Source organism: Teleopsis dalmanni, chromosome 2, assembly GCF_002237135.1.
Source record: "Teleopsis dalmanni isolate 2A chromosome 2, ASM223713v2, whole genome shotgun sequence".
Taxonomy (NCBI): domain Eukaryota; kingdom Metazoa; phylum Arthropoda; class Insecta; order Diptera; family Diopsidae; genus Teleopsis; species Teleopsis dalmanni.
In genome coordinates this window covers 139,183,573-139,211,321 of record NC_051847.1, presented here as the reverse complement: position 1 = coordinate 139,211,321, position 27,749 = coordinate 139,183,573, and the positions used below count along the sequence as shown (strand labels likewise).

The 27,749-nt window shown below is 25.7% G+C and overlaps 1 protein-coding gene across 1 annotated transcript; it reads left to right on the top strand.

The window, feature by feature from the left end:
• Positions 1-22,602, top strand: LOC119677959 (esterase B1). Its single transcript, XM_038089548.1, has 6 exons — positions 1-180; positions 19,073-19,385; positions 19,575-19,725; positions 19,809-20,369; positions 20,690-20,865; positions 20,930-22,602. Exons 1-6 carry the CDS (start codon positions 134-136, stop codon positions 21,392-21,394), a joined length of 1,713 nt encoding a protein of 570 aa, XP_037945476.1. The 5' UTR covers positions 1-133; the 3' UTR covers positions 21,395-22,602.
• Positions 22,603-27,749: the final 5,147 nt, after the last annotated feature.

The window sequence follows — 27,749 nt, the reverse complement described above, 5'->3', positions numbered from 1 at the left end:
AAAAAAATTAAACAACAAATAGTGCAAATTATAAGCCCACCATAACGTTTAGATACTTTTTGTGCAAATTTTTTTTATTTTGAGAAAAAACAAAAAGAAAAAAATAACTAAAGACTCTTAAACGACCTTCAATATGGCTTCCAGCATGCCTACGATTGATCAAATTAAACTTGGACTGAAGTAAGTGTAACAAACTAATTTGTAACAAATAATACTAAGTAATGATGATATTTCTATATATAAATAAAATTACTTATGCAGTAAGCAAGTAAATTATTTATGAATCAATCATTTAGTTGGTTTCCGCTTTTGAATTTCAATTGCTGATGATGCTTAAAAATTATTGCATTTGATGCTACTCACGTACCAAGTAATTATTATAGTTGATAAAATAGAAATAAAACTGACAAAATTTTTGATATTCAATCTAAACGAAATATGTTATACAATGAATCTTGATGACGTATAAGCATCTTTGGAAAAGTTTATACCAAACATAAAATATGAATATTAATTGTGCTTTCGAATTACCTCTGGATGTGAATACCCTCTGGAACAAATGCGACACATGGCATGTAATATTATTCACTATTGTTCTTTCTACATCCCAAAGCTGAAGAAAATTTTTATTATCTTAATGAGCTCTAACCTGAGGCAATTATCACTAAATCCGTACAGATAGTTTAAGCTCTAAGGTATAAATTAATTATATTTTTGAAAAAAAAATTGAAAAGCTTCTTGTAGACTTAATTATGTATTTCACAAATATACTTATATATAATATATAGACATATATTATCATTTTCTGTATTTAATTAGCAAAGATAATATGATAGAAAGAACTGTTTTTTTATTAAAAATCTTTTAAGAATATCGTTTTTTGATAATTCTATGTAGTAAGGTAAATAATTATCATAGAACTGTTACAAAAAAATATTTTTAAAAATTATATAATTATTACCATATATAAAATATTAATTACAACGAACGAATATTAGAACAACAAGAAAGTTACTAGAAATTTAACAGAAAAAATAATAATCCTTTATTTCACTTATTATATATTTATTACATATATATATAGATTAAAACTATTCATATATTCACATAATATATATGTATATTATGTTTATATGTATTATGTAAATATATTATATATATATATATTACTATTATTATATATATCACTTATTGTATAAAATTATGCTTAAGATCTCGTTTATGATTATTTTCCAATATAACTTAACAACTAAATTGGAATAGACAACATAGACTACAAACTAACAAAAATGGATATTAGAACAATAAAAGACAGTACGATTTTGGGTCTATGCATCGAATTTGTCTGGGTATTAATATCTATATATCCGAGCAACATAAAACACCGTTCTCGATATACGGAGCGAAACAAACTCACTTTATTATATTAAGTATACACAGAATAGTGTTATGAAGTCTACCTTAATTTCTACACTAAGAGTGTGAGAGAGTGGGAGAGATTATATACATACACATATCGGGTATAAGTTAAACATTTAGTTGAAACTTGCACTTTAAAAATTATTTACGAAAAAAGAGTACACAATTAATTAGAAATATTGTTCAAATTGATTAACATTCAAAACTTATTTCTATTTCTATTAGCTTATTATTATTTCCATACTTAATTGAAGATCTTGTCCTGTAAACTATAAAGCAGGAAGTTGTTGGATCAGTTTCGTAGGGTTCTTCCAAATCATAAATTCTTATAGAAAATAAACATATTTTTTTATGAAATTTTTACGCAATTTATTATTTAACATCTGCGGTTTTGAAAAATAAATACAAAATATATATTTTACACTTATTTAATTCAAATTTTAGTAGAAATAGCTATTGAATAAAGAACCATGTTTTAAAGTTTCACAATAAACATTAATTGATTTAATTAAAACAACTACTTTTTAACTTAAATTTAACAAAATTAAAATTTTCACTTTTGAAAAATGCAAATAGTTTAAATATTAATGTGTTATTTAATACTGTATAAATATATTTAATCATATATATATTCCACAACATTGAAGAAATTTTATTTTACATAAACTTACAAAAACACCCTGTAAGTAAACATGTCTTTTATTATCACTTTTACGCGATGAAAGTAGCTACAATTTTCACAAATTTTCTATAATTCACGGTATTATGTTTAACATAATTTTTCCATAGAACACAAAATGTTGCCACCCTTCTCCACAGTATTATCGTACTGTGGAAAAACATATTTTGTTTGTTTTTCTTTTGTTTATTTTTCCCCCACTTTCATTTGGAGAAATTTGTTTACTCGCACATGCAACCATCACTGAACTTTACTTGTTATCATTCATACATATAACATCATCGTTGTTGTTGTAGTTCCTGTTGTGTTCGTTAATGACATTGTTGATTTGGTTATTTCTCTGATTTCTACGGGGTTGGCGTATCCTTGTACGCTTTCCACAGTCACTGACAAGGTGTCCATTTGTTTGCATAAAAGAAAAACAGAGTCCGATTTTGTAGGAAATGAGTTGAGTGAATTTTGTGAAAAGTAATTAAGATATTGTTTGTACAGGTGTAGATTTTTTTTTGTGTTTTGTGTTTATTATATAGATTTAGTTCAACAAAAATGAAAAATTATTCAACAAAATTTCAAAAAAGGTTTACACCTTTTATGTATCTAAAAGAATAAGTTATGTGATATCCAGTCTTTTTGTGAATTTGTTGTGAACTTCATATAATATATAATTTTTATAACAAGTTTGATAAATATTTGATTTCAGTAACTACATTTTCTAAAACAAGAAATTGGACATTTTTATTAGATATACAAAATTTGCTAAGTTGATATTCAATAGTTTCAAGTAACTTTACTAATTTTTGATGTCTTAAGCACTAAAATTGCTTATTTTACAAAATAAAAGTCCAAATATGTTTCCAAATCGCAAAACAAATTTATTTCATTTGCAATTCTGCGTGGGTTTGATGAAATAAGAAACTGAAAGTGATCTCACTAGATTCTTGCCATAATTTGTGTGTTAATATTTATAGAACGTCTTGCCTCAGTGATGAAGTAAGCCCAAGAGAATCACAGTTTTGTAATCATTTTTATTGTGGTTTCACAAACAATTTTAAAAAAATTCAATTGATGAAATCATTTCAAATTATTAAAAAAATATATAAAAGCAAAATTGTTAAAAGAAACTTAGACAATAGAAGATGGAATAGAATAATAATTATTTTGAAATTGTTTTTTCTTGTGCCAAGTGGGAAGAACTCAAGTCAACACTTGAAGTTTTATTATACAAATAAAGTTTCGAAATATCAGAGATAAAATTGTATACCACCCAAACTTCTTATTTTATAGTCCATAAAATAATAAATGAGTAAAAATAAAATAAAATTAAAAACTATAGAAAATAAACATTATTTTAAATTTTATATAGCATTTAAATTCATAAAAGACATGAACCAAATAAACAGACATAAAATATTTTCCACTATTAAAATTTATTTTAATATTTCAAAAATTGTTATATTGAAATCTATGTTTATTATAAAAATAAGCGTTTTGGCTTTGGTAAATGTCATGGCAGTTATACGGAGTAGAAGATCAACTATTCCTGAAATTGTGTCCATTATTGGATTAGCTACAAAAATCTAAGAATGAACTGACATAAATAACAGGTCTGGTTTACAAAAGTTTAACTTGTTTTAAATAATTAAAAATTCGGTCTAAACACGCTTTAAAAAATAGAAAAGTCAGAAATATTATTTGCTGATGCATATATGGTATATGGGTACACTAATATAACACAACATAATGAACGAAGTTCAAAACGAACCCAAAAATCCAATAGTAATAGTGATAACTATTATCACTCAAGCAAGATGTATTCAATAGAATAAAGCTCTTTTCGGAATTCGATATCCGAGTATCGAAGAACGAAAAGGACCCAATGTTATGTCTACTTCGGCCAATCATTTCAGCGAGGCCACTTGGTGGATATCAAACTGTCCCAAAGCCCGACACTTTACAAAAAAATTTATTTAAATAACATTGATATGCTCAAAACCATTTCACTTTATAGCTAAGAAGTTAACATTTTTTGATAAAAAATTTAAAAAAACTAATGTTGCAAATCTTCAAAAATTCCATATATATAGCTAGGGAAAAAACAAAACTTTTTCATAGAAAAACTTAAAGCAGATCGTATGACTGCCTGAACGCATTGCTATTTCAAATCAATACTAATGCTTAAAACTAACAAGTACTTGAAGCCGGGCTTACATTAGATTTAGATTTAGCTTGCTGAATATAAAACCTATAGACCTCTCCAACCTGCTGCTAAGTACTGGTTTAAAATTTGGGTTATTGATCGTTTAAGGACCTCTAACTAGAATCTTTTCAAATGTGAACTTAGTGGATTAAAATATAACACACTCTTGATAATTTCCGCCTGTAGTTAAAAGAAAAAAATAGCAAAAAAATATCCTTGAAAAAATCCTTGGCGTTTAATAATCCTGTGTATTTCATTTTTGCTACTTTCCAGCATGTAAGTACATGGTGAATATATTAAAGTAAGTTTATTTACTCATAAAATAGTAGCAAAATAAAGCTTTCTGTCTAACTACACAGTAGTCCATAATATAATATCTTCAAATTTCCTAAACAACCACAGCTAAAAAGCTCCTGCATTATTCTGAAAACAGGATATTTCTAGCTACATAGGCAAAAGCTTTTATGCAACGAAAAGTAAGAAACAACAACAAAAATGGGTTCTTCAAATGCAAGAGTTATCGTAGATATGTATATAAGATATGTCATTACATTGAGAAAAATCATAACAATAAACAGATTTCAAGGTCATGTGTATAGGATGTTGTACGCTAGAACACATTTGACCTTGGTTTCTTCAAGATAAAATACAGGAAGTACCATATTTTATGCCAACGTTACACTAGACGCAAAAAAGATACAAAACTCACTCACAGCAGTGTGCATATGTTATTAATTTTATATCTTTTGACTATAAAAAAGCAACTGGCGTGCTATTAATTTCTTTATATGTATTTATTTGGCTTTTTATTCGTTTTTATTTTTTGTTTGTATAATAAAATAAAATTAATTACACTTGTATATTGTATATGAATGAAAAATACTTATGAAATTTGTTTCAGCTTAGGCTTAGTATCTCAAAAAGACATTAAAAATCATTTTTATTTGTTTATTGCTATTCTACAATATATTAGATACGTATGAGTCTTATGGTAATGTTTACATACTTATATATGAATTATTGCCTTAAAAAAAAATAAAAATTTAATTTTTGAAAATGTCTCATTTCAAAATAATTCTTGTTTTTAAAGGAAAAAAATTTTATTGCTGACGATGCTGTGAAAAATTTGTTTGCACATTTCAGAATAGTGCTTTACAAAAAATATATGATAGAAAAAAATATTATTAAAAAAAAACTTATTGCCACATTTTGAACTAAAAACCACATATTAAAAAATATATAGTTATAGTGTAGTTTTTTATTAAAAAATAAAAATAAAATTTTATGAAATAACGAATTTGAATCTTTTTTTATTAATTTAGTTTAGCTTTAAAATAATAATGTTTTCCTTAAACTATAATCCTTCTTAAAACTTTATTCATTATTATTTATTATTTTAATAATAAGAAAAAATTTAAATAAGGCTTGATAAAATTTTTTTATGAAATTTTTACTTCACTCTTTTTTATTATAAATTTATATACTACAAAGTTAATTTCTGGAAGACAAAAAAATGCGATAAAAATTTTGTACGATTTTATACTAGTCATTGTGGCATAGAAGTTAAAAATCAATTAAATAAAATCGTCAATATTACGGTTTTCAGCTTTTAAGTAACATTTTTTATAGCTACTTTCGAATACCTACAAAGTTAAAATTGTATAGTTTTAATAAACATAATAGGTAATAAAGCTATTATTTACATTATATATACCATTTATAATATATAATAAAATTCAGTATAAAGAACCAAACAATATTTGAAAACTTTTGTGCCAAACATGGAACAGATTTCATTTAATTCTGGCTAATTTTTGATATATCTACTATACACTACTACGTCATAAATCTCTAAATATTGTGTAAGGGCTTTAAAATAATAGGAACGTTACCTCTGCAAGTAAATTTGAATTTTTGTTCTCTGAGGACAATTAACAACTTTGAAAAAATATATAACTAGACCCAATCTGATAAATAAAGCAGATAATCAATTTGAAACTTTATTATTATTTATAACAACTATAAATATATGTAAAAACATAAATATATGTAAAACAGTCATTTTGATAGTTAAAAGTTAATCGCATTATAAATCTTAAAGAAATATTTAAATAACCCGATGTTTATCTTTAGTCCATACAAAACAAAATTATAATGCAGCTTAATAGGGATACTCAGCATACTAAGTTTAAATAAAAAACTTATTGAATACCTTTCTGAACACTATTTGAATGACTAAAAATACACTACTAATTAGTTTTGTAAAAAGTAAATAGTTATGTCAAACCTTATAGGATTTGAAAAACATTGTAATATAATATATGAAATAAAAAAGCGAAACAAAGCATTGCACTTATATTGTAATTTATAATTTATATATTGTTAATTTATAAAACAATTTTTCTAATAAAATAACTTTCTTTCTTTGTTATTCGAAAACCCTTCTAAAAATTTAATAAAGCTTCTTTGTCACTATACAAAGTAAGTCTAGCTTAACAGCAACACTAATACTTTATTCTAATAAAATAACTTTAAAAATTATATCAGAATGTAAATAATAATCAAAATCAGAATAAATCAGACTCATATAATCAATATGAGTAATATCAGTATAAGTAATATGTTTAAAAACATTTATTTTACATTTACTTACGTTTATTCCATTTGTATATATTTATCTGAAAAAAGAATATATAATTAATATTTATAAAATTTTTTTTTTTATTTAAAGTAGTAGGTTAAAATTCTTTTTAAATCAAATTAAATATATAATTTGTATTTTTATGTAGAAATAACTTGTGGATTCGAGTGTTGGGAGCACCTTTTAAGAATATTGAGAAAAAAATTGACCTTTTGACACTAAAAATCATTAATAACTTAGTTTTGTATAATTCAAATTATACAAATGAAATTATATATATAATTATATTATATATATAAGTACTTTCATAAAGAAATGGTAGCAGTATAAATAATTTAAAAGACAACGAAATTCAAACAATACTATACCAAATAATAGAAATATATAAATAAAACCAAAGAAGAAGTGATCTAAAACAACTGAAAGAAACACTCTAAAGATTAATAACGATTGTAGAAGACGGTTATGTCATATCACTAAGGAAAAGAGATCCGCAATTATTACTAACAATTAAAATTTCAATTATACTCCCTTCTCTCCTTCCTTAAAATTAAAATTCAAAGTCTTACATTTAAGTCAATTTGAATTTTTCTGGGTGTTACAAATTCTATCCACCAATATTAATTTGTTTATAAAAATTAAAACTAGAAGATGTGAAATTTCTTCAAAATTCGATTATATTCAGAACAGTGAAACAAATCTTTATTAAGATTATAAATAAATAATATATAGGCATAATATTAAATAAAACTTCCAAAATTTTAAACAAAAAGTAAAATAACTCTTTACTGAGATTATAAATATATAATATATACACAGAATATATTAAATAAAACTTCCAAAATTTTGTACAACAACATCTATATAAGGTGCTTATAACATTATAATTTTTTTCAATTGTAGTTTTTATATATCGAAACTTTTGTATATAAAAAAATTAACAAATTACATATATTATATTTTTGTTGTATATATATATATGTATGTATATAATACACATTATTTTTATAAATTTTTGACACAAAAATTAATCATATTTCATAATTTTTGTATCTTATCTATAAACTATTAATTATATTTTATAAATTAAAGTCATTTTATGTCAGTTTATAGGCGCTTGTTTCTTTTAAAATTCTGCGACTTTCTTCTAAAATATTGAAATCTAATAAAAAAAACATTGCAGACAAGCCTGTTTAATATCATTTCGATAATTTTGTAAACATTTTCAAATATTTCACCCTATTAACCAAAATTTGCAAGTTTAACATAGTACTATTTATAGGAAATTTGAATCATTTCAAAAACAGATTGCCGAGATTTGTTTGAATTCGAATGTTTGTAAAAATGCCATTCCATATAGACTACGAGTATGATAATCTGCGAAACTTCAACAGAGACCCATGGAATATTTTGTATAAATATCAGAAACTTTTAAAATTTCCAAGACAGTGAATTCTTATTACCCTTTCGATTTATACAAAAAAATAGCCTTTAAAAATATTTAATTTTTTTTTGCTTCAGTTTATTTGTAGAAAAAAAAAGTATTTCCTACACAATAAAAAATATTCAAAGAAATTTATCGCCAAGAAATAGGTATTTTCAATTTAAATCACTGAAATCTGAAAGAAATTCTTTTACAATTAAGAAAAATTATAAAAAAATAATATGGCTATAGTGATCTGTTGCTTTGTTTAAAATTTTTTATAAACTTTGCGTACGTTTGTGAATGAGGCCAAAATAAACACACCTCCCTCATTAATTTATATACTAAAAATATAACATAAATGAAGACAGATTGCAAAAAAAAAAAATACAAAAATACTTATATTCAAATATAAATAAAAATTTGCTATTCTTAAATATTAGAGATTGTGTATATTAAAATAATTTAAACAGCTTTTATAAAACTGTCAATAAACTTAATTTAACAAAATTGATAATCTTTAATTAAACAAAAATATAATAAACTTTAAATAAATATAAATTAGTATAAAAAGCCATATTTTGTATTGATTTTCTTTTCAGCTTAGTATTAATTTTTCATTGAAACTTTATTACATTATCAAAATATTTATTTATTTCAGTCATATGTATACATAAATAAAGGTTTTCCAGAGTGTGTAGTTATATATGTTAGATTATAAATCAAACAATAACATACAAGAAGTTGACTATCACATAAGTCAACCATACTAAATTAGGCTATTTTGGGTTATAGTAAAATTAGGAGAATGGTAAAATCATTTTTAATATTGAAAATTTGGAATTTATCAAAAACGATCGCACTGAAAGTGTCATACTAAAAATCACTCTTCGGAAGTGTATTTTAGGCGAATAACAAAAATTCATTAAATCATGTGTTGCGTTTCTAAAATAAAATAAAAAAATACCTAATACAAAAATTAGGTATTCTATAAAGTACCATAGTTAAATACAATTTAATAAACGGTGGTATATTGATTCACAACAGACCGAAATCGGTAATAGTCGGGTATGAACAGACTTTTAGATTTTATACTGACAATCTTTGAAGACTCAGCTAAAAGGAGAGAAAAAATTATTATTGTTCTTTCCATTCTATGACTTCCATAAATTCATCGTTTACTAGTATAATTTTAACTAAATTTAAATTCTTCAAAGTTTATTGTTATAAACTGTATGAGAAACTAAACATGTGTTATTTCAACTTATTCCATGACTTTTCTAATATTCCATAGTTATGATCTCTTGTTTATCTCGTGCCATCTTCTTTTTAAACATACAGTAATCAATCTCTTATCGTTGTCTTTCTTTTGCAATCCTGTTTTCTCATTGATCTAAAATAACTACATAGTGCAAAAATCTATTTATTTTCAGGACATTCCGCTGACTGTCCTCAATTTTTATTTTGATAAATCAAAGTTTCATTCTTCTATTACCAGATATTTCCACCTTTTTCTATGCTGAGACTAGTCGTATGAGACTAGTTTTGTTATTGTGTACTACAGATACTTCCGTGTCTATCATAAAATTGTTGCAAAATACTGAAAATTTATATGTATATTTTTTTTAATATTCCTTTTTTTATTTCAATGGATGTCTATAAAGACTGAAATTTCTTTTTAAAAAAAGATAATATAAATCCTTCATTACCATAATTTGGTAAAATAGTATTAAAATAAAAATAATTGAATAATGAATAAAACATGATAATAATATTTATATTATATATTGCTTCAAAATAAAAAAAAATAAAAACCAATACATTGCTAACAAAAAGAACTGAACAACCAAAAACCCAAAAGAAGAACAGGAAAATCAAGTTAAAGAAAATAATTTAAATATTGAAACAATATTTCATTCTTACGATTTTAATGACAACTTCTGTATTATTAATGAAGAAGTCATAGCAAACAAAGATCTTTAGAAAAAAAATAATAATACTGAAATCAAATGAGTTCCATTCGCGCATTAATCCTCGGGGTATTTTTCTAACAACAGAATTGTATGCATAACAAATTCCTCTGAATGCGAAGAGGGAAAGAACCTAAAATGTTACTTCAAATGGCAAAGGACACAATTCCAGTGCACAGTTATCAAATGTTGATGGATGTTTTTGACGCTTCTGAATGAAAAGACTTTATGTCCTTGAACCTGTGATATTTTTTGTGTCCACACAATTTTTTACAACACTCCGTCCACCTTTTTGACGTTAATGCAATCATAGAAAAAGAGCTGATTTTATTGTGTTTCATTTGCGTAACCATTTTACACCCAAGAAAAAAAGTTAATCCATTTTATACATTGTCATTTAGAAAATGGCTACGCAAAACATAAAAGCGCTTCAAACGCTTTGCTGCCAAATTAATTTTATAAAAATAATGATGATGACTTCGCCTAACAGCATTTGCCATAAAAATGTTATTTGGTTTTTGCGTGCAAGCCGACATTTTACATTAATTTCACCTTAAAAAAAACTGCAACAAAATAAAACAAAAAAAAAAAATTTTATTACTAAAATCGTTTCAGAAATTTTGTTATTTTTTAAAATTTATTTTTTATTTTTCTTTTTTATTGTTAGAAATGACGGCGTCATTAACTGAATTTTTATTTGCTACACACAACACTTTTTACGTAGTTTCTACGCAAAGTAAATACTACTTTTTGACATTATGACGGCATTACGCCTCATGACGTCTGCATAAATTTGAACTAATGAAATGTTGAAACGTAACGTTGTATGATTATATTTTGGGAGTTTTTTGTTTTTCTGACTATTTACTTAATTAATTTTGTTGGACGTTATTCGTCATTAAATTAAATATTGACAGTAATTAATTTTTTTTATCGATAAGACAGGCACCTGCCTTATGTTCACATTTTTTTATGTAGCACATTGTGTTTTTAGTGCTATTTCTGTGTTATAATTCATAATTCTTATCTTTATTATTTTTTGTGGTTTTTGTGTTAACGTTTTACTAAAAATTTTATAATTACTTTGATTATTGGCTTCATTTTTATTATTTGCTTTGAGTCATTTTCTATTTAGTTTATCGAACTTTATGTTACTTTTATCAAACATTATCAATAATTTTTTGACAATTTCAATGTTGTTTATGTATAGTCAAAATTATTTCTGCTTAAGTCCAAAGTTTTTATAGATAGAAGAGATACTGATAATGTTTAATTGCACTGATTCATCAAATTGTGTCTAACAGGTGTGAACAGAAACTAAATTTATTATTTTTGATAAAAAAAAAACAATGTTTATCAAGCGATCTCTTAACGCAAATTCCATAAGTATAAGCAGGAGTATCCAACTTGCTATAATCCTAATGCTATATTTACAAATAGTAAGGACAAATTTTGTGCATAGTACCAAATATATTGTAACACAAATTAAATTGAAATAATATACATTCTTATATAGAATAAGAATTCAGTTACTTTTATTTTTTATAACTTCTTACGTATTTCAAAAATAAATGTCCCTAACATTATTTAATTAAAGCAGACACATAAATTTATTCCTTACTAAGTAGATACACTTTCTTATGAATATTCGCTTCTCATAAATAGTTGTTTCCCAAATCACCAAAAATACACAAAATTTGCAGATATTCATTTGCAATCAAAAAATCAACATACCCCACTAACCATTTAAATGAAACGAACTGCATATTACACAAAACAACATCGTTGCTGTTGTATATTTATCATATTGAACCTATTTACCTCAACTCAGCTCAAACGAATATTGACTTTTGTTTTCTAAAATCGGTTTTTTTAATCTAATTATCTAATAATTATCTATATCTAATAATGTAATAATTATCTATATTTATATATATGTTATACATATTTAAGTATCATGTATGTATTTTGCAAATAGTTAGCCTTTGGAAGGAATTTTTAAATAAAAATCTTTTAACTTCCCAGCAAACGAAGTAAAAAATGAACCAATTTCAATTCTTACATATCAAAATTTATCAAAATAAGTATGTGATCTATATATTTATATATATATTTTAATATATATATTTTAATAATCTGAATACTTATTTATTTAGGAACCAACAGAATAGGTTTGGTTTATATCAGAAACAACTTGGATTGCGAAATATAACAATATTTATATTATAGTAAATATAGAGTTTATCACATTCCTTAAATTTATGGTTATATTTATTAAATGTAGTTATAATATATAAATCCTATAAGTTTGGTTAAAAAATTTATTATTTTTGGTAATATACATTATATACATTAAACCCAATTGGGTTTAATTTTATTTTTCAACTTTATAAAATTAATCTTTCTTAATTTCAAAGATTATCAAAATAGCAGCTTATGGAAATTTTTTCAATTGAATGACATCAGACAATAAAATAACTTTTTCTTGGCGAATTTATTAAAAACCTGCAATATATATTAATGTTCACCTTAGTGATTGTTGTTTAATATATCTATTTTTATATAAAAATAAAACAGATATTTTCTGTTAAGATAATTCTTTACTATTTTTATATTTTGAAGTGTCAAACTAGAAAGGAAATTTTGCTTGAAATAATTTTATTAAAACAGTGTCCACGCGACATATAATCTTCATACTGATACACTATGCATTCAATAATAAGTTAGTGGGTAAAAATTACTACATTAAGCATATAAGATATGGGAAAAATTATATATATTTGTTTTCGTTGTTCGAAATTTTATTAATAACTTACTTTTAATGGAATAATTTAACTTTGGTTTTATTGACTATTCGTTACACAAACAAACTCCATGGAAATATTAAGCTCACATTTTCGAAATTCCTATTTAAAGAAGATACGGAAGTACTTAGCATTAGCTACAAATTTGATTTATTCTATTCTAGTACATCTTAATAATAATCTTTTCACTTTTTATTAATTTCACCCTAATAAGCCTACCAACTACATATTCTTGAACAAATAGTATACGAATAGTCAAGCGTAGAATGCATCGAAAATGATTCTCTCACTGCCAATTCTACATTCAAGTCAACTGCATTTTCGATTTCTTAAAAGATAACCTTTTGAATTAAGTTCTGGAAGTTGAAGTAATTATTTTTAGTTGATTTATAAAAGAAGTAACTACAAAAATATAAATTGGTCTTGCCCCGTATATTCCTAATGGATCTTAAATGTCTAATTGTTTTTCTTGAATTTTTTAACACAAGAGTGTTAAAAAGTATTTGTATAATTTCTATATTAATGAATACTGTACAGTTATACAAATATGTTCTGTTAATATTTTTTTTCTTTATTATAATATAAGTTTTGTAAGAATTTAAATCAAGTTTCAACTATAGTGGTTGAAATGATGAAGTACCTGAACAATATATTACCTTATATTGTAATAATTATAAGTAATTACCTTATACTGTAATAATTATTAATAATTTTTTTTTGTTATAAACAAATAAACATATATTCTGTAATATAAAATAAAATTCATAACTTCGGGTTAGTTTTAATAATATGCACTTTTGATTATCCTGTGTGTGTAAAAGTATAGACTAACAGCAAGTTTTACAATGTACTCATATACTTGATACTAAGTATTCGATATTACACCTACTGATTAGTGCTTACAATTCAAATTCCTACACTAAAGTGTCAAATCGAGAAACTTAAGAGTATGTATCCTAAAATTAGCCCTCAATTTACTTAAAGTAGGTATTGATTATAGTGATTATACGAGACCTGAAACAAGATCATTTTTAACTGTTCTATTACTGTTAACTAATAATGCATATTTCAACTGTAGTGCGAATTTCAGACATGACATGTCCGCAAACTGATTGCTGCCTTAAATAGCAATTATAATCATAAATGTTCTGTCATGTGCATACTGATAAGCACAGTTCAAGAGATGTCATAAGTGTGAATTAAATGAAATAAAAAATATTTATATTTTTTATAATATATTTGATAGAAACTAAGCAAAAAAATTCAAAAATAAAAATCTAAATTTAAATTTCATTTAATATCAGCTTAAAGTCAGCTTATCTCTTTATGTATAATATTGCAAATATTTACACTAAGACCGCATATGAATTAGTAGACATCTCGCGTATAATCAGAACTATTTTACTAGATGATGCAAAATAATGTTACTAGGCCAATGTCTGAAGAACTATTCTACATACCAATAGCTTTAGTATATTCATATGCAATTGATTAAAGAGATTATTTTTCGAAAGCAAATTGATCTTAGTTTAAACAAATGCTATATATAATATAAATATTTTAGTTCCTGAACAGACTGTAAAATCATAAAATGATTTCTATTTTGACGTATTTATTATTTATTGCTTATAGGGATTTTTTAGCTTTAATTAGTTGATTACGTTGATCAAACAATATTTATAAAACACATATACATAACACATATTGTGTTTTTTCAGCATCGGAAATTTTTAAGAGTTTTTATGATAACGTGTCAAGTGGCAGAAGTTGAAATAATCGAAAACTGATTTGCATTCAACAGGTTTTTTAATTTCAATATAATAATAAACTAATATGAAAGCACTGCATTAATTTTAAAACAAATTCTTATATATTCAACATAACACATATCTGTAAATAACTATAAATTTTTCCCAACTATTTTGTAAAACGTGGTGAAACTTAATATTGTTATGTACATTATAATGAATTTGTTGGACACAAGTGACGTATCCACTACATCAAATACTGTAGTCTATATAGAACAATTTTCGTATATCAACGTAATAATCACTATAGTTATAGACAGATAATTGGTATCCAATATATTAAAAATTTGTTTAATAGTACATTCACTTTGTCTCATTTAGGTTACTAATGAGAATGGTTTATCATACAAATAGCTTTCATATAAATGAGCTCATTATTAATAAATCAGCTCACTTTAGGCGAAAAATGTCGAATGAAACCTCTAAAAATAAATTTCCTACAAGGGAAATTACCAAAATTTTAAATATTTGTTATATGTTTTATATGTAAAATGTAAACATCAACAGCTGAGCTCTTAACAAACATACTGAGAACACAAGCGTTTTATAAATTCATCAATAAATGATTTAATATATCAATAATATATATAATTTTTTTTGTGTGACATATTATTCTGTTCCATAAGCTGCATAAATAAGCTCATAATAATGTGAACGTTCACTTATTAATATAAATGAGTAAGTGCCTAAGTAAGACAGTGTGAATGTACTATTAGTATATTCAAAATTGTTCAAAATCTGCAAAAATATATGAACTCAATCCTTAAATAAGAACCGAAATATTTAGTTATTGTACTGCATTAATACTTAGAATTACTAAATCCAGTAAAGCAAGCAAGGGTAACGCCAAGTCTGTAAGGCCATTGAAAAAGTTTGATTCTACTCAATATCAAAAATGCTAACAGATCTCTCAGTATAAATACATTTGAACGCAAACAAATCTCTTAAATAACCGAATATATAACTTCGAAAAAGTGCTGACACTCTCAAATTCACTAGAATGCAATCTTCGGTATTCCCTTATTGTATCTGAACGTATTCTTATGTCATTAGATTCTTTACCTTTATTTAGATTAGGTTTGTATGGGCAATTTTTGCTACGAAATTCACTTAAGTATAAATATTAGTTTGTTATAATACCAAGCTACCTTTATCTAACTATCGGTGAAACCAATACGGTTTTGGTGTTTAAACCATGAAATATTTTTTGTGAAGTGTAGTGTAAATTTTTATTCACCTTAGTATTCTAAAACATTTTCTCTTCTAAGAGCATGCTTACAAATTGCAATGAAATAAATTGGTCTTCTTCAAATGTTTAGGCTTAAAAGAAGCAGCCCAAAATGTTTTATCGACAGGAAAATAAATGTGTTTAAAGTAATTCTTAAGCCAATCTAATGGATCATTTACTAAAAACTACAAACCCAGTAAAATCTTTAGAGTCAAAATGAAAGACTTGTCTTTAAATTTTTTTTAGAAGGATATTCATTACTTTTATTATACATTATTATATGTGTATCTTGTGATTTTGTATAATATATAATACATAACATAAGAAGCGAAAAGTTGCAAAACTAATCTAAATCCAAAATTATGTGGCTGAGAATAAATAAAAGATGCGTTATATATTTAAGAAATAAAAAGTAAATCAAGTTAACATTATTATTACAATAAGAATAAAATATAGTTTACATGAATAGTTTTTTCATGAAGATTAATTCTCTTTATATTGATTCCAATTACAGTCACGTTAACGACATCATTACGAACATGAATGACGTACATTTTTCTGATTAAAATAAAATTTTCAAAAAATGTACACTGATTTAAAAGATTAAAAAACGATTCATTCGAAAAACCACAGATAAGTTTTCACACTGATATGAAACCCGTGTATATAAAATAAAAATTTATTGGCCCAACAAAAAGTTTTTTATTTAATTTTGCATATATTTTACTGTTTTAACTAGAACCGAGGAAGTGTTGATAAGATTATTTGTTGTCAAAATATTAGAGCAGTGAATTTAAATCATCGCAAGATACTAAAAATAAATCCAAACATTGTTTAGCCAAGCCCACAACTTTATTATGCAAATTATAGTCACAAACAACATAAAAAAACCACAAACAATAATAAATAAATTACACTGAAAGTAAAAGTTGAATACTAAGATAATCTTTAGAATAATTTATTAATATTATTTTTAAAAAATAACGGTTTCATGGAGGAGTATTTAATTAAATTTGTTTATAAGCTTTACCATATTATTAAGAATGTCTATTAAAGGCCAATTGTGAATGCACTTAAGTTTGATTTTATACTAAAATAATATTTATTTGAATTTTAACTATCACTGTAGCTCCCAATATCTAATATAAGCGTTATTTAAATAAAGTATGCATTATTTAATTAGCCCTAAGCGTGAAAAATTTTGCAAACACAATTAAGACGACATGAACACATAAAGTATTTATTCATCAGTGTGACTACCCAGCAGCACCATTATGCCAGCGCTGAAAAAGTAAGCGAGGAGGTAATAGCTCTTCGTTTTTATTTTTCTTTGTTTTCGACATTTGTGTTCGACATAGGCAATTTCGGGGTTGAAATTATAAAAGAATGAAGAAGAAAAGCATATGAGTATTAAGAATTTCTTGTTTTGCCTACATTGTATACATTTAGTCTGCTTTTGATTTTAGTGAAGTGCGTGCAGTGAACAATTTTTGATTTTTAAAATCAAAATAAAATCAAAAATATAAATAAAATATAATTTGTAATTTAACACAAACTCACTGTAAGTATATGCAAATTTAAGTAAATATATTTAAAATGATAATTATAATTTTTGTTTTGTATTATATAGATGCATACTGTAAGACATTATAAATGTTTGGTGAAAAAGAAAAAGGAGGAATTTTTATCGTTTAAAAAAGAAGGTATAAATGAAACAGGGAATTTTAATCGTGCATTTATTAAAATATTTTATTCTTTTATAGAAAATTATTTTCAAAATTTTGGTACGAAAACAACACCTTCCTGCAGTACAGCTGAACATATTAATGGTGATATTAATAAGTTAATATTTAAATAAATTAATATGAAAATATGTTAACAATTTAATATGTAAATGAGATAATATTTAAATAAATTAACATGTAAATAATTATATATAAATAATTTAAAATGTAAATAAGTTAATATGATATATAAATATATTATATATTTTTATGTAAATATTAATATTTTGATTTTATAAAACATAAATATAAAATATAATTCATCCAAAAAAATTTTTAGTATTGTATTTAAAAATCAATAGCATAGGTAAAATTGAAAATTTAAGCGAACATATCAGCGCTTATATGTTGCATTACAAATTCGAAAAGGTAAGCTAACATGTCAGCGCTGATATGTTGCATTACAAATTTGAAAAAGTAAGCGAACATGTCAGCGCTGATATGTTGCATTACAAATACGAAAAGGTAACCGAACGACTCAGCGCTTGCCCGCAATGACATGCACGTGTTAAAGTAATTAGGAGTTTCCTTTGAATAATCAGCGCTGAAAGTCCCGCTGGGTATGTGAGCTGACCTATACATCTACTTTAGTTTATCTATATGCGTGCCAACAGACCAGACACTGACAATTTCTTCCTTGAGTCAGCCCAGAGAATTGATCGATTGAACATCCATACTGAATTTTATAAATTGCATTTAAAGATATTTAATTAAAATTATATTGAATTATGTATTATATGTTATATATAATATATTATATATTAGATTAAAATTTTAATCAAATATTTTTTTAAACAATTATTAAAACACAGTACAGTTATTCAATACATTAATTATAAATTCTCTTAAACTCAGAACAGCTTCCACAAAAGTATTGTCCATAACCGAGGAGAAGAATACTACATGTGTGACTCTTATCCATTTATATTGTCAAAAATAAAACTACAGACCAAATGGTTCTTTAAAAACCTAAAATTCGACTCAAAATAAGTAGTACAGAACGGATAATATTTTTTTCCATAGTATATAGCAACATCTTATTACATAATGAATAACAATTCTCTTGAATTTAAAATAGAGAAAACAATTTTTAAATAAAGAATTTTTTATCTCTTTCAGAATGGTCGACTTTAAAGTACAACAACGTCGCTACCGTACCAGCGAAAAGACTATAGTTAGTACAATTTATGGTCCCGTAAAAGGAGTTAAACGGAAGTCTATTTATGGCCAGTCGTATTTCAGTTTCGAAAAGATACCATTTGCAAAACCACCAGTAGGTGAGTTACGTTACAAAGCGCCACAACCTCCAGAGGTATGGACAGAAGTAAGAAGTTGCACTTCCATGGGACCAAAGCCGCTGCAAAAACATTTTGTCTTTCAAATGACTGAAGGTTCAGAAGATTGTCTGTACTTAAATGTTTACACAAAAAATGTGAGTTGAAATTTTGAAAAATAATAGAAAGCACATATACTTAACATATAAGGTATAAAATACATAATATGGTAATACATATATAATAAATTAATCTTGTAAATACCTATCTATGTATACCTTTGTGATCACTTAATCTATGTATAAATTGTAATCTAAATATTATTTGTTCTTTGATTTTATTTTCAGTTAAATCCTATAAAACCCATGCCGGTCATGGTTTGGATATTTGGTGGTGGTTTTCAATTTGGTGAAGCTTCACGTGATTTATATAGTCCCGATTATTTATTACGTGAGGATGTTGTTATGATCTCTATTACGTATCGTTTAGGTCCTTTTGGTGAGTTTTTATAATATTACAACATATAAATAATATAACAACAATTATGTTATTTTTATATTAACATCTATACGCTTTAACAGGTTTCCTATGTATGGAGGATCCTAGTTTCGGTGTTCCCGGCAATGCTGGTCTAAAAGATCAAGTCATGGCCTTACGTTGGGTTAAAGCTAACTGTGATCGTTTTGGTGGTGATTCGAGTAATATTACTATTTTTGGTGATAGTGCCGGTGGTGCTTCTTGTCATTATATGATGATAACAGAACAGACTAGAGGATTATTTCATAAAGCGATCTGTATGTCCGGTAATTCTTTATCACCCTGGGCTGTAACTCCGCAAAGGAATTGGCCATATCGCTTAGCTGTTGGTGCTGGTTATACAGGTGAAAATAATGAAAAAGATGTTTATGAATTTTTGCGTACAGCAAAGGGTTCTGATATTGTGAGAGCAAATGAAGACCTATGTATGGATGAGGAAAAACGCGAAAGAATTGGTTTTGCTTTTGGTCCAGTTATTGAACCTTATTTAACACCAGATTGCGTGGTACCTAAGAAACCAATTGAATTAATGCGAACTGCTTGGAGTAATAAAATTCCTATGATTATCGGTGGAGTGTCAAATGAGGGATTACTTTTATATACAGGTAAGAGATGAAAATAGTAAACATTTTTTAAATTTATTAAAGTTCATAAAAATTTTTATGTTAAAACAATTTTCATTGATATAGATATAAAGTGACAAAAAAATAAAACAGAGTGTCTTAATTGAATAAATAAATCTTTTCGAATATGACGTATTTTATAGAATATATTTAAGTAAAATGCGTAACTAGCATAACTTTATTCAACTTTTCCAATTTACTATTAAATTGACTATTTTTTATTACGACTTCAAAATTTCTCTATATAGAATTTATAACTAAAATCTAAAAAATATACTCATTTCATATTCTCTTTTTTTTAGAAACTAAAACAAATCCAAAACTATTGAATGATTTGGGTGACTGCCGTTTTGTTGTCCCAATGGAACTTAATATGGATCGTGATAGTGAACTTTGCAAAGAGTATGGTCAACAGTTAAGAAAGACGTACTATGGTGAAAAAGATCCTAGCTTAGAGACTTTGCATGAATATTTACTGGTAAGCACATTTTCAAAAAATAAATTAAACATTGCTTTAAAATTTCTTCTATAACTTTTTGCAGATGGTCTCACATGAATATTTCTGGTTTCCAATATACCGTACAGTATTATCGCGCATGGAGCATGCTCCAGATGTACCCACATTTTTATATCGATTCGATTTCGACTCTAAACATTTTAACCATCTACGCATATTGAGTTGTGGAAAAAAAGTACGTGGCACTTGTCATGGTGACGATCTCTCCTATCTTTTTTACAATTCAGTAGCTCGTAAGTTGAAGAAAACCAGCAGAGAGTACAAATGTATTGAAAAATTGGTCGGCATGTGGACACATTTTGCTACCTATGGAAATCCAAACTTTGATCCTGAACTAACCGAATTATGGCAACCATTAACACATGTAGCTGTTGAGAAACGGCAGCCTAAGTGCCTTAATATATCAGATGATTTGAAAGTGATCGATGTGCCAGATATGAAAAAGTTGATGATGTGGGAGAGTTTCTTCGGACGTAATGAGCTAACATAGATAGTTTATCTGAAAATCTGCTCTGCTGTTCTGTTTTATAATTTATTGTTAGCTATATGGTTCTTAAGTTTTCTTTAAGAACTTGAGCAAATTGTTTATTAAGTTAAAGCTAATAACCTTACGGTTGTCATTAGATAAATTTATATTCTAATCCGTTGATTTTTTTCTTTTTTTAAGAGTTAGCATAATTCGTTATACTATAGATTTAAAATTAAACGTAAAGCTTTAAAACTTTTAAAGAAACTACGAAAGGAACTAAATTAATTTCTATGAGATAAAAACTATTTAACTTTATATTCTAGCAAACTAAGTGATGAATTGTCTTGTTAAAGTTGTATAGCACGAAAAAGGTAGAAAATATTGCAATGCATAATGTTGAGATAAATAAAATGTGATTTGTTTATAAGCAAATATCGGTTAGGTATAGATCGAGACATAGTTTTTAGTATAAATGAACTATTTTTTGTCAAACGAAACAAATTAAACTAAACTTGTTGAAACTAAGCACAAAATAGCTTAAATAAAGGGCTTAAATTATAGTTTTAAATTTAAGGATAAAGATGATATTTAAGAATGAGAAATTTTTTTTGAATTGAATAAGAAAGTTATAAGTCGCAACTGAAGTACCTACAGATAAATGGAATTATTGTATACTAGGCGTACAAAATAAAATAAATAAAAAATAATAAAATATAATTAAATTAGATTTGCTTTAAAGCAATTTTACTATATACATAATTTAGGAAACTATGGCTATCTTCTTCCTTTAGTGCTATTGTAGAAATTTAGTTGACTATTTCCATAGTTTTAGATTTGGCTATTATTATTTTAAGAACTTTCGTACTATCATTTTAACAAAAACAAACTATGCATTGGTAGTTTTCATGAGTATCTTCAATGCGAACTAATATATACCTTTTATATTTCCTCATAAGTAAATCAATACTATACAAATAAAAATTAAATATCTTCAGCCACGAAAGCAACAACACGCTATAACTACCACCTTCTGTGTCCAACTTTTCAAAGATCCTATTTGTAGCTGAAGAGCCACAGTTTATGAAAATGATAATACATATTCTCCAGTTGTCATACAAAATATACACATGGTACACATTTAACTTTAGAGACACAGTCAAGATACTCGTGAAATAACTTTAATTAATAGTAAAATTTTATTAGAATATAGCAGACATAATAATTTTTACTTCTGTTTAATTTGTAGTAATTTTCATTAAAAAAAACAAACCTACTCAATTAGGGGCTTGAAAAACTAATTTTTGACGAATACCCGTTCTCTTCGGATATCAAATTACAAATAAAAATTATAGAAATAATAAATAAAGGTTTGTCATTTAAATCCTTCATATAAAAATGCAAAAAATGAAGCATCCTTAATATAAATCTTATTAAGCACAAAACGCAACAACAGTTTTCTTCTTGAACCCAAAGATTTTTTATTAAAGCGAATAGTTAAACCGTTCCAATAAAATAACTTAATATATTTTTTTTAACATAAGAAAATAATATTATTTTAAATAATTTAACATTTAAATATATTATAAAAAAAAAATAAAAACATTCACCTTTTCACTTTGAGACGAATTTTGATGCACTTTTGAGATACATATTTGCAAAATGTTCAAAACATATTTTTTAATAAAAAAATTCATACATATTATAAGTAAAAAGAATTTTCATATTTAAATATTGTTATTCGAAAGAAAAATATTTATTTACATAAAAGAAAGCATATATTTATAAAAGCGAAAATAAACATATTTATATTTTTAACGAATTTTCATGGAAAAGCTTCAAATCATGTGATGCCAATTTTAAAGAAGAGAAAATAAATGATTCTGTATTTAAACTGTGAAAATAAAATTAAATAAACAAAGAAATAAGCAGCTAAAAAAAATATCTATTATTTATTTATTCAAATGATCAAATTTAAATGAAACAATAATATAGTCAATTGCAGTTATAAAAAGGGCGAGCAATAATCAATAACACTGGCGTTTGGAAATTGCCCCATTCTTCTCAAATTCAGCTTTGATGACATGGTGAAGTAATGATTTTATACTTTTTCACTTCCAGGGGCCCCTCTCAAATCCAAATTGTTTAAAATAAAAACTACTGATTGAAATTATCTGTCTATCGAAGAAAACTATTTATCTATCAAATTATTACAATTAAATTTTTATCAAATCTAGTTTGAATTTATTTGGATGAAGTTTTTAAAATTTTTAATGAAATTTTTTTTGAAAGTAGAAAAAAATGTTTCATTTACATATAATAAATTTATGATATATTAAAATATTTTAGTTGTTGAGTAAAGCAAATTTTCTGAAGTGAAAATACTGTTTTCATAATAACAGTTATCTGGAGCATGTGTGTGCCAAATATAGGCCAAACTGTATTATTTCTATTGAAACTATGTTTCATTAATGGTTTAAATTCTCAATTGTAAAATAGTTCCATATAATTAAATCACATTTATTTTATTGAATTATTAAAAACAAAATGAAACAACTAAACCATGCTGAAATCCGGAATATATATCCAACTGGTAGATATTCTTAAAAAACAACGAAGTGTTGAGAAATTTAAAAGATCTTTAAAATTAAGACTTGCGTCTATATACCAAACGAATACTAATTTCAAATATTGGCAAGCTAAGACTATAAACTTTATCTGATAACATACAAACCCACGCTAAAGAGTAAAAAAATCATTAATACCAACTCAACCAATGAACATACAAGTGCTGTCGTATCTATGGCAGTGAAAGTTTTGATTATCTGCAAGTAACTGTTCAAAAAAACAGTACACTCAGAAAAACCCGCTGCTTGGTGTGGAATTTAATCTGGAAGTATATTAGGACCATAATTTTCTAAAAAATATGAGGTGTGACGAACCGTTGATTCGAGTTGATTTGACGATTCGTTGATGAGTTCATAGTTGTTTTATAAGATTTCCAGTCCCGTTAGCTTCACACCTCTGTGTTCGTAACAAACGTATCGAGAAAATGCTATATATTGTTGTTCTTTAAGTAACAGTAGCCATTGGAACAAATACAACACCGATTGCAAAAATGTTAGCATAAATGGTAACACTCTTCCTATGTAACTTTAGGGCTTAAGCACAGCCATCACAATATTGTCTTACGTAGTCAATTTAGTGTCCAAGACTACCAAAGTAGCTGAATCGCATGATATTAGACTTAACTTCTGGTGGGATGTAGGAAGTGATAACTTATTATCAGTTATACTCCAAAATAGTACATGGTGGTACTTAATGGATTTTAGTCGTCTTTTATGACAGGCACTTGTTACCACGCGAATAGTTTTATTACTATTCCGAGGGGGGTCCCATTTCTATATGCTCTTAATGTGATGATGCCACACAACTCGTGTTGTTTTGTAGAAATTTCTCTTATGTATAACTTCGGGTTATCACATCTAAAAACTACGGGTAGCTAAATAAGTACGGTGGTCAAATAAGACTACATCATTCCGTTTTATTACAATATAAAAACTACTAAATACTTCATCTGTTCGTAACAACTATCTCTGCAAACATATACGTATTGTATACTATGTGTAAAAATGTTTTATAAAGCTATTATCTTTCAGTTCATAATACATTTAGTTTAACTTTGAACCTCTTTTTCAAGTATTGTATATCAAAAATGAACTTAAGGAACAAATGTCGTTAAGTAAAATTATTGCTGAGAAATAAAAATTTCTACCTACTAAAAGTATTTGCAAAATTCGTTAGTAATGACAAACGTATAAAAAATTGTTTAATATACTTTTTGTAGTTTTAACTACAAAAGAAAACATCTATTAAAATCGTATAAATTATGAATAAAGAAACATTTTAATGACATAATAGAATGACGTTAATGAAGTGATAATTACATAAATCACACTTTTATCATTCTAAGCAACAATTGTTCACAACTTAACAAAACAATTAAAAAAAAAATTAACAAAAAAATTCTACTGTGGAAATATTCTATATAATTATATATTGTATATTGGAGTAAATTTTGAACAAAAAGTAATGCATGGGTAATTTTAGGTGAGTTGAGAAATAACTTCATTAATTGATAGAGCAAAAAAACTCGGATTTGTTTAACACATGATAATATAAATATGAATTTTATAAAAACTTTTAATAATATTTTATTGTTTATTTTATAATTTTTATTGTACTTATCAAATACATTACGAATATGATTATCATCATAATTATTTTAATTCCATATAAGTGATAATATTGAATATTCAGTCAAACGAATATTTTAAATTAATTACGTTAAAAACAAACTTATGGGGATTTACATTAGTCTATGCTTTTCTTTACACTTAAAATAAAAAATTCCCAAAAATTATAATAACCAAATGCTATCTCATAAACATATCAATGTGTAACCTTACTTAATCATTTAATATTGTACTAAATGCCACTATTGTAGTAAGAGAATAAAATAGTTCACAAATAAATACATATAGCCGGACTAAATTAATCGGTGAATGAAAATTAATCATCTTTAGAACTGTTAGGCATTGCCTTTGACCGCAAGGTATTCCATTCTCTTAAGTACTAACAATGCCTAGCTAAGTGCAGAAATGTATCTTGCTAGACTCCCCACAAGTTTGCGCCCACGTTCTCCATTCGCAATAATGCCCAACAACCATATAACTTAGTCCATGGTTTCTGGCTTAGATTAATTAAGCTTGCTAATTATTAACCCTATCTGTTCTCCTCTCTGCCCTTAAGTAATGGAATGGTGTGCATTCGGTGTACATGACTGCAATCTTCAGTGGTTTTAGTGGATTTTAGTCTCATACGATCTCACGGTGGAAAGCAAATCATATGAAATATTCAAGTTCACGTTTTTATTTCTAGGCAAAAAAAAAATTGGTTCTAAAATTTTATTATTTTAATTCCATTAAAATTGTATAAAATATATAAAATTTACGTAAAATATTATACGAATACGTATATCAATTAATTATAGCAAGTCTATTATATTATTCAACTGGTGGTGAATGGATTAAATTTAAATTTAGCATTGAGCAGTTGAGTAAACATAGGATCGGTAGTGTGGAGTTTCTTAGTCTTTCAAATAAATTAGACATAAGTTGTTAGGCAAAAACAATAGATATATTTGATACATACGATACGATCAGTGACTAGATCTTAGCAATAATTTACCTGCAGATCTTGTGACATAGTGTCACAAATGTGCAGTTTGAAGTTTTTCTACTAGTTTCAAGCAACACCACTTTGGTCGGCTTCATTCAGATTGACTATTAATCTCATAATAACTAATTAAAATAATTAGTACTTAAACCACTTAACTCTGATAATGTAGATTGTTGTCCGATCATATTGATATTATTCAGCAGGTTGAAAATGATATTTTCTGTCAGCCATAAAAATTTCTTTATGATTGTCATATAAAGGATTTAGTTAATTCTAAACAAAAGAATGATAATGATAAACTTATGAGGAAATATGTTTTCAACTAATTTTGTTATATCTTCAAGATTATCTCCTTTCTACTACTTTGTCATATCTGTACTCTGTAGGTATTATATTTTAAACATTTTTTTTAAATAAATAAATTTGAAAGATATCACCCAAACACTGAGATTTAAAACTTGTCGTGGTTTTAAGAGTTACATTCGTCGGAAACGTTCTCAAAGCGAGTTCCCATATAACTCCTAATTACTACTAGGAAGATATGTTTATCTTCATACCAATTCTTTTGTATAACATTTACCCAATTTACAACAATTAATTTGTTTATAAATACATAAATATTACGAGACAAAATTAATTCATTACAAATTGATAAAAATAATAATCATTTCATTTAAAATTAAAATTGAAATTTAATAATGAAAAAGTATATTGAACTTTAGCTCTTCAAAGATTTTGCAATGAGAGTTTTATATAAAAATTAACAAAATATTCCATTCACAAAAAACTTGTTATAAATAAATATAAAAACGGTTTGAATACGGAAATAAAAGTTACTAACATGATTTGTTTAAGTCGCCATATGGTTCGCTATAAGAGGGCTTCAACTTTTTGTTTTGTGAGACTGAAGTATATTGTTCTGGTTTTCCATTTTCGAACCGTTATAAATAAATATATACAATATATATGTATGTGCATTATAATTGTATCTAATTTTAACGAATTTAATACTTTAGATGGTAAGCGACGTCATTATTCACGCCTTCAGCGCTCATTAAATTTAACCGCCGGAACCAGTCGAATTCCAGTTTGGCCCTCATAAACATTTCAAACCAGACGTTATGCATCATTTGAACAA